Source organism: Leptosomus discolor, chromosome 6 (assembly GCF_034619465.1).
Source record: "Leptosomus discolor isolate bLepDis1 chromosome 6, bLepDis1.hap2, whole genome shotgun sequence".
Classification (NCBI taxonomy): domain Eukaryota; kingdom Metazoa; phylum Chordata; class Aves; order Leptosomiformes; family Leptosomidae; genus Leptosomus; species Leptosomus discolor.
In genome coordinates, this window is record NC_141396.1 from 36,528,252 (window position 1) to 36,538,427 (window position 10,176).

Consider the following 10,176-nt stretch of genomic DNA (forward strand, 5'->3'; position numbering starts at 1 on the left):
GTTCACTGCATACTAATCCATTATTTTTATAATTCTATTTATCATCATATGCAGTAGGCAGTAAATTGCAATGCTGCATGGAAGAAACAAAATCAAAGAGAAGTGGATGTTAAGTACTTTTACGCAAATTACATATAAACTGCAGTGTCATGTCCCACAAACCAAATCATATGTGAGCAGCACAGAAACACATCGGCACTGTTCTTGCCCACTACTCTGGTATTTATACTTTTGTATTGTATTACCCGTCCTACCTAAAGTTTAGAAGGCTATCTTTCACTAAGCCAAGTTTTCCATGTCATGTAATTGCACGATTTATTTACATCATATTCCCATTTCAGGATGGAAAACCCACTACTATGCTAGCAGTGCCGGTGAGACAATGCCTAAAGTTTACAGCTAATAAATTAGTGTAAGATGGCACATCATTTAATTATTTAAGGATTGTATTGGTTGTTATTACATACATAAATTTGCCACTTAATGATGACTAATATTTGAACAATATTAACTTGGCTATATGATGGACAACAATCAACTCCATTCTCTCTATATGAATTTCTGCAAAGAAATCTGTAACATGACTTCATATTCCCAGAAGGTTGAATCTGCTGTTTGCTGATAAAGATCTAATGTAATTTGTAAGAAGCAAAAGCCCACATTTTAATAATTAACACTATTCATTATCTTTAGAGAGACTAAAATATACATTAAAAACCATTCCTGAATGCCAGTGTTTAAGGGAGAGAGTTGCTCAAAATATACAGTGCCTCTTCTATATGTTTTTAACCTATCCTGAAAGTCTGTCCCAGCAGCTTTCACTCCAGGAACAGTCCAGCTCTCGCCTCAGGAAACATACCAGTCTGCACAACAGTGACCAAGGGCAAAACGTCAATAAGGGTTCTGACAGCAGACAGACAGTAAGGTCAGGTCTTTGTATGTAACTGTTCCTGCAGCAGAGTCCCTCTCCTGCAAACAGGGCTTAGTTGCTATTGACACTTCTGTTTTTCACTGAAAGGTCCTTAATTGTTGAAAATAACTCCTACCAAAGCTATTCATTTGTCATTTGAAAGAATTCTAAAATATAAGATGTGGCAGCAGCCAGCAGGGAACCCGCCAGCCTTCCCTGCTGGAAATCCACCAACAGCTGTTCTGGGACAGCAGCTCCTTTTCTCCTTCTCCCTCATGGCTAACACTAGTAAGGGCTTCTTTCTGGAAACTCCCCACAGCTGCACTGGCAGAAGTACCCTTCAGCTTCATAGTCTGCCACCATCACAACAGACATTGACAGGCAACTTTTGCAGACTCTACATCCTGCTACAAACACATTCGCTTCTCCAGCTGTCCTGCTCCTCCTCACTTTTTGACCTTCCCAACCTCCTTTCCTCTTGTGCCTTTTCTACCCAGATCCCTGTATTCGCCACAAGTGAAAGAACCAACCAAACAAAAGGTAATTCAGGGCATCAGCAGGACTGAAATAAACTACTTTGCAAGGATGTTCTCTAACTTTTTACCCAACTCTTAGCTTTAAAGGCTGTTTTTCAGAGGGTACATAAAACACACTCCTTACTCTAACTGGGAAGCAAGCATCATTTGCTAGTTGATTCTTCTGCACGTTCAACTGCCAGGATTGTGATGGAAGTAGTGTAACATTTGGGGTAAGAAAGCCACTAGTAAGTAATTCCTAGAAGTAGGAATTTCAGGTAGTTGGTGAGGATATAACATAGAAAAAATTTATTAATGATTTACAAAATCTGTTATTGTTTCCAAATAACATACAATTAAAAAATAAAATCCAAACATTCAAGTCTACAAAAATCTAGAAGTTCAGATTATTTTCATGTGAGCATTCTCATTTATGGTATATAACCACATGTGCCTTTACAGCCATTGAAAATAAAAACATTCCTTCCATGACGTGAAACCAGCTCTTTTTCGAGCATACAAGAGACACCATAAATTGGATTAAAGCAAACCTATACAACCTTGGAACGCATGTGTCAAACTTACAAAGTTTAAGAAAGTTAGTTCTCTGAGGACTAGAACCCCAATACATTATAAAACTTTTTCCATAGGAGTCATTTATGGGAAAAAAACCCAAAGAATAACTTTAAAGCTGACATAAAAATAAAAACATGGAATGAAGTTCATTTCTGGTGTTATTTCATTCAGTTATACCACGGGTCACTTTGGCCCGTGATCTGTAGAAAATACTGTCATGATTCATCACAGTAAAAAAACGCACCAAAAACTTATATCTAATAAAAGCATCAAATGAACTAGATGAACTAGGAAGCAATTGCCAGAAAGATTTCAAATTAAAAGTATGCTTTCCACTAGCATTAAATAAATTCAGTCTTCTTAAATGCATTTTAATTTAAAGTTCTCAAAGCAAATTTATTTTGTCAAATTAGTATAAGATGCAAACAAGAATGAGCTATTATAATGCAAATATTACCTTAATCAAGCAGATTAACTCTTGCTAATTATTAAATTACACATCTGGCCTGCTGTATATTCTTAGCTCGTAAAATGTTCTAATTAGCTATTTGAAAGTGTTCAGGGTGATAGCTGAATATTCGCTCTGCGTAAGGATCGCTGTCCGTTCCCATTTTTTGTCCCGTGTAATGGTGGTAGCTCTCCGGATGAAAGTGCTCACAGTGAAGGCTAATCCATTCTCTTTCAGTACTGTATCTCTCAGCTTCGGCGAGTATTCTAGTGAGAGCCATGATGTAACTCAAAGCCATCTGAAGGGTCTCATACTTGGAGAGCTTCTTATCTTGACCCCACTGTGGAACTACCTTTCTCAAACGATCAAAGGCTGTGTTCAGTCCTTGCATCCGTCTTCTCTCCCTGGCATTGGCAGCCAGTCTTCTCTTTGCCGCATTCTCCATCCTTTCTGAACTGCACTTCACAACACAGCCCGGTCCGCTTCGGCACTGGATGTCTGATTCTACGCCTGAATCCAAATGACTGGACTTACAGGTTTTCATATTCAATGCAGCTTCAGTCTCACACAAACAAAGGTTACTTTTTAAAACTCAGGTATCTAAAAAGCAGTAGGGAAAGCACTCATGTGAGTAGCTGCATACCTCTTGAATCTGTTTCCAAATATCTATGGCAGGATATTTTTCTTAGCACCTAAAAAACCAAAACAAAATAAAACAAAACAAAAACAAACAAAAAAAGGCCTTCTGGTTCTTCTGGAAACGTCTGAAAATTGCTTCTTATTGTTTAAAGAAAGAATGAAGATGTCTCATGCTTTCATTCTTTTAATTTCTTTAAACTAAAGAGATAGAAAACAATGAAATCTCCATTCTCAAAAATGTCTATTACTGAAGAAAATGGTCCATTTAATCCAAAAAAGATCTTAATGGATTAAATACACATCAATTCCAAATGACCATTTCAAATGAAAGAAGTTCTGATTCAGTTTAGGAGAGTACTTTGCGACGATGAACTGTTGCAATCTGAAGACATAACTTCGTAACAGAAATCTCTCCTTTCTTGACTCCTGCCGGCAAGCAATGATTGTGTCTTACAGACAACATGAGGCTTTATAGAAACTGCAAAACTAAACAGGTGGTAGCAGGTGGGCGGGCGGCACTCTGCTTCCATCCCAGTACCTTCCCACCCTGGGAACTACAGGGGGAAAAAAAAAACCAAACAGTAAAATCCGAACATTACAGCCTTCATCTGTTGAGAAGTCTTCCAAAGCCATTCTGTCCAGCCCTAACAACTTGCCATCTGGAGTAGTGTCTGGCTGGCCCCACAAGACACCAGGCAGTTAAGCAAAAGATCGTTTCAATGGATAATCTGTTGCAACTCAGGAAAAAAAAATATCTCTGCATTGTAGTATTTGTACATTAAAACGTGAAAATTCTGGTTAGGTAATACTAAGGATAGAAGAAATAACTGTTTCAATGAAACAGAGAGAATTGGCTTAATGGTATACGGCCAAGAATGCTACTGTTTTGCACTCTACGGTACCAAAATAAGTAGACTCAAATTATTAGAAACCTTCAGCACTCACAATTTTAACATTGTATAAAGTACACAACATTACAGAGAGAGCAGTATCTTGAGAAAAATTGGGATTATGTATTCGTCTGTCAGCAAATTCAATGTCATTAAAATAAATTAAGTATATTTAAACAGTTAAAATGTAGCTATGGATTTACCTAATAATGATTGTAAAAATATTTAGATAGATTGTGATATTGTGATATACAAAATCATGTAGGTGTACAAATCATCTGAAAACTGCCCTTTTTAATACACCATATTAAAATACACGTGTATTTTATTTGAATTTGAAAAAATGTGTCTTTTTAATAATATCCCTAAGTAAGTAAAGAGAATAAAAGAGGATGTGAAAAAAAGAAATCTGCTTGCTGGCAGTAAGGGATCATTTCTGCACCAATTGTAATGATAGAGAAGCCACCATACTACATACACCCACACCCTATAATCAAAACATCTTTCTTTTAGTGTACTGGTATTATTAAAACTATTATCTACATAAACTTACAAGGAAATATCTTACAAGCATTTTATGATATAGACAAAAGGTAAAAAAAAAACCTGCCACACAATGATTTATTATCTGTATTGATTTCAAACTTAATTAAATTATTACCAGCATTCATAAATTAGTAACTTTTTTCATTAGAGACTGAATACTGTATATTTATTTAGAACTATAGCTCAATTGTTTTCATTATGACTCCAAAACTAGTTGTAAACAGCTGATTAATCCCTAGCAGAAGCAATGACAATGAAATGAGGTTGAATAATCCAAAAACAATAGGATGCAATTGAACACTAATGGACTCCAGCATGACAGATGTTGAACGTAGGCTGTTACGCCCAGTTGCTCTGCTCTTAATATTCTGAATCCTAATGGTCTTGAATAGAGATGATAGTTGGGGTAAGGAGTCTCCATTATTCCATTATCAAAATGTATGCCACATCTTCAATTTTTAAAGAAGTACAACTGCATCATGTTTCACTATAAACGTTCAGCATTCCTATCTGTGTGCACTGACCTATTCTCCTACAGATAAACAACTACTGCACACACTAAAATGCTTCTTTCTGAATGACAATTTCTGATTATTTGTGTGTGAGAGTTGAGAACAGTACCTTTCAGAAAAAACACGTATGTCTTTAACAGAAGGATCAGCAATTAGAACCTTCAAGATATTTCTTTTTCTGAAGACATTTCATGGGAAGTATTTCATGTACAGTAGAAAAAAAAATACATCTCTGATCTTCATGCTGTTGGTAGAGCATATTTTTGTGCTACAGCCTTCTATGCCCAAATGAGTTTTAGTTAAATCCTTTGTCTCTTTAAATGAATCTGAAGGGATTTTTAATGTAAAAGAACACAGTAAAATTGAGGTATTTTGTAAGTTAATAAATACTGTGCATTCTCATGAGATAGCTATCACTCAGTTCAGATAATTAATCACTCTTAGTGTTAAGAGTGCTGTTAACTTCATACCAGAAATACGAAAAGGACCCCTTTAAAATATCCTTTGGTATAATATCATATTTTTTCATTTGTCAGCAGTTTTCCTATTTTTAACTTAATTTGTCCTGCCATGAATTACAACAAAGACTTCAAATATATTGAAAATAAAAAATCTTAAAAACTTTGTATTTTACTCCACTAATGCTTAGTAACATAGTACGTGACAGTGCTGTTAATTTTCCCCTTCCTAATTGATTCACCACCATTATCATGCTTTGATTAACACATTGATACCATCTCAAGAGAAAAGCTGTGATTTATCTCTCTTACTGAACAAACTGTAACTTTACCTTAAATGATTTACTACCAAATCACAGGACAAGGGACCAAATCCATCTGGATTAATAACGAACCCCTAACAGGATTTTATAGCTTACAGGCAAGGCTAAAAATTGTTCTGTTGGCCGATCAAAATGCCTGCTTTTCATCACTTACAATTTTTTTTTAATTTCTGGTTTATGAACTAGAAAAAGAAAAGTAATTATTAAGGTCTTATCCACACCAATTAATTTAGCTCATTTGCATAGCCCACCAGCCATATGAAAATACATTATCTCAAGCTAGAAAATAAACTGCTTTATTGCACAGTCAACAAAGGGTATCAGTGAAATCTTCCCAGGTTTCCTTGACCCAGTTTGATTTCCTCTATGTTCCATCTTGTCTCAGTTATTGTTTATGTAATTGTATTCCCTCCTCCACTTATTTTTAATCATTTCTCAGAGATCTTATTGTTTCAAATAATTTTTCAAATGATTCTCAAGTTTTTTATAAGTTTTAAAAAAGCTATTAATATATTCTGATGTGATATACTGCTGTAGTACTAAAAACTTTTCTAGATCCCAACTTATTTTAGTCTTATCTTTATTGTACATCAATCGTTTCTCAAAAATTCCCCCTTACTCTTATTTTACTGTCATAATCTCAAGCAAGAAGAACACTAGAATCACCAGAAAGTTTTGTGTCTACTCAATTAATCAGATTTCAATCTTTGAATCTCCAGCTATGCAGGCACAAATTTAGTGCTACTCCATGACCCCAGCAGCATTATTCTTGATCGTCATTTTAATTCTAAAACAGTATCTTTAATCAAAATACTATGTTTTTCAGAGAAAAGCAAGAGAGACAGGTAAGAATGCTATTTCAGTCATAAACCAAATTATTTTTGCATCTTTAAGTCAGGAAGATAGGGATAGTTTCAGTCCATTAAAGAAATTACCTAATTTCAGGATTTCTGACTACATGCAGAAATACATTTAAAATTGTCTGCTGATATCCAGGTGAATGACTCAGATGTGATTATCACCGCAGCCACTAAGAAGAGCTGCATATCTTCCACCTGTACTATTATGGAAAACACAACCTAACTACTTTTCTGGTGGAATGACTGTGGCAAATACTAATTTTAAAAGGAAATAAAAGTAACATTTCTGGTTAAAGTCCAATTCCTCAATGCTTTCTCTCTTCTAGTTGTTCTTCAAATGACATACACAAGCAATATATCAAAGCAAGAATCTTACCTCTTATTTTATCCAGAACTCACTATTTTATCTCAGGTAGGTCCTTTCTAAAAGCCTCACCAAGACTTCTTACCACTGTAGTTTACACTGAGCAAAGCTGAAAGACTGGCATGCCGTATGCTGCTTAATTAAGAGCAGGTGGGTAACTACCAAAATATGACCATCCTTAAGGGCCCAATTTCTAGTAATATTTGACTCAGCTCACAAGACAGGCTAGAAAACCACGGTGTGCAGAATAATGTATTTTCCTTCCTTGGTTATTTGCATTGTTTTCCCTACCACAACTATAGGACAATCAGAAAACAGACTAATTCACAAGCAAACATTGTATCCTGAACTGAAGGGAAATTTAGACACTAACTCGTACTGGGAAGCTGAACAGCAATCTACAGCAGTAAGATGAGTTTATAATAATTTCGCTTAGGGCTTCCCAACCTGATAGTGGACACCCTTTTCTACAGAGTGCTTAGAATATTTCATTTTCATCCTAAGTCTCTCTGGGGTGAGCTTTTCTTTGTAATAGTCCAACAAGTCTCCCAGTCACAATTAAGTCTCTACTTGACTTACTACCCTCCAGCTATCACTTCTTCTCAATTTACCCATTTCTCCTTGCCAGTCATCTTTTCCCGTTCCATGTTATCTTTCTTCAGTAGCTTTCCCTCAGGTGAGGCTCAAAAAGCACAGCTTTCCCCAGTGATCCTGCACGGAACATCCTTTCAACCTAACTTTGTTTTAAAGCATGCTTCTACAACAGGAGGTCTAAAACCTCCTGAAAAACAAAAATGAGAAAGGGCTCATTTTATCATGGATAAAATGAACATGTTTTGAACTTGTAACTACATAAAATGTTTCTCCCTCTAAAATGTAACCTATATTATATATTGAATATGATTACTATTGCATACAAACATATACACACATATATATACACATGACAGCACATGAAATACTTAACATATTGCAACCCATTGCACCACTAATGCAGCAAAAAAACCTTTGACATATTACAAAGCTAGCAAATTTTCTGAGTACTTGACATCATATAGGTTCTCGTGTACTTAAATACATAGTTATCTACCAAAGTCAATTCCACCTGTGCATGCTCAATGATACGCAAAAGCTGGCCTCAAGTTTTTCACAGAGGGACCTACGGGCAACACACAATAGGGGGGACACAGTTACCTGGCACAGTGTTTTCTGTTCACTGTTCAACCAGCATTGTGCAAGGAAGCTTGGAGACTGAGGTAGTACAGCTGGGTAAGTCTTGCTTTACAGCTGAACTAACTAGCCTGGGCAAAACACTGATCTGTTCATCTTTCAAACATGAACTGTTCAGCACCAGCTTCAGTAACACTGGGCAGTACAAACACGCCCACAGCAACCACTCCAAAAGAATTAAAATTACTTATTAGACATTACATAGGCATTCTGGCACAGCCAAGAGCAGAATCCATCTATTTAAGATGTAATTCAGTTTCTTTAACCATCTTTTATTTTCCTGTATACTTAACTTCAATCAGGCAAGAGTCTCCCAGAGAAGACCTTCCTTTACTATACAGCCTGAGACTTAATAAAAGCACTATCTATGCTACACACTGAGAAACAGATGAGAGAAGGGATCTAGCTTACCCCTCTGACTCCAGATAGCAATTACTGTTTTTATGATCTCTGATAGATGTTTTTCTAACCTGTTTTGAAAAAACTCTAACAGGGTAACTACCAGCACAAGTGATAAATTATGACCCTTTAATATACCAGGTACCTTCGGGATTAGAAAGATGAAGTAGATGGTTGGGACATACTTCATCAGCTGATTTGACCATATTTCCTCACAGCAGAAGGAAGTATAAACTCAGGATTCTTGGGTTCAGCTCCAGATTCTGGAGGAAGCAGTAGTCCAGGGGTTATTTCTCTCTTGGTCCTGACTTCCCTCTGTTGTGGCCCCTACACTCTCTCTTTCTCAGGTGTCTCTCATCCAATTGTCATCCTGCCCATTCTTCATTCCTGTGCATCACAACCACTTCTGTAAATATAAGGGGATCTTTGAGATTACAGGGAGACAAACTCCCATGTTTCACCTCCTTTGCTCACTGCCCTCCAAATACAATGAGATGGTCCTTTTAACCTCAAACCAGAGATGTTTGTTCCAAAGGGATTCTGCAGACATGGTAAGCGCCACAGCCCGACAATTTATGAACAGGCATATGTGAAGTAGGATTCATGAGTTTATTTTTAAAAGTTTATAAATATAATTAAATTTAACAAGATCCCTAACACTGAAGCAACACCAGAGCTACAAAGAAAACAAACACAAAAAATTCTAAGCTTGTTACAAAGAATGGGTGAACTAAAACTTCTTAATAGGAAAAGCAGCTCAGTGTTCTTCCTTAACCAAAAGATACGATCAGACAATCTCAAGCAACAAAGGTAATGCAGTTTAGGATGTCACCTCATCTTAGCAGAGGGTGTATTGTGTTATTACATCTTCTCTGCAGAAACTGCAGCTTTTTGCTGAAACAGGTGGTCTTTCCATCCCTAGGTGCTTGCTTCCTCCCAAACACTGGCAAGGTAGGCAACAATGCAGCCATAGGGTGTGTCAGTTCTCCAAGCTGACTTTGTGGAAAAACATTCTTTCTTACATTGTAGTAAGTAACTCTTAAATTACCTATTTGCCATGCCATCTGAAGCATAAGAAACACATTAATGTTATTGCAATCACTGTTCAGAAATACCCCATAATTTTAGCTGTCCTACACTCAAAAAAAAATTTCTTTTTTTTAATTAGACAAAAATACAAAGATCATTCACAAGTTAGCCTTTAAAACGGATTTTTTTTTCTTTGGGATTCAGAACAAAACCCACAATAATTCCTAAACATAGAAACTGAACAGGTAACTATGCTGCGAGGCAGTTCAGAATTTCATCCTAGAATGAAATTACTTCCCTAGAAATATCTATACCTTTTTTTAGTGCAAGTATTACATTTGCCAAAATTCTTCCTAAGAATATGTTTAATTCTATACCTAAAATGGCAAATACTATAATTTCTAATTCAATTATGCCAGTTTCCAACCTATTGGCTAATCAGTAACTGTATTTCACTTGGGCTTTGTTGAGAGCAGT

General features: G+C 36.2%; 1 protein-coding gene across 1 annotated transcript; it reads right to left on the reverse strand.

The window, feature by feature from the left end:
* Positions 1–2,537: 2,537 nt before the first annotated feature.
* Positions 2,538–2,993, reverse strand: ATOH7 (atonal bHLH transcription factor 7). Its single transcript, XM_009948415.2, has one exon. The coding sequence runs from the start codon at positions 2,991–2,993 to the stop codon at positions 2,538–2,540; it is 456 nt and encodes a 151-aa protein (XP_009946717.1).
* Between the last annotated feature and the right edge of the window lie 7,183 nt (positions 2,994–10,176).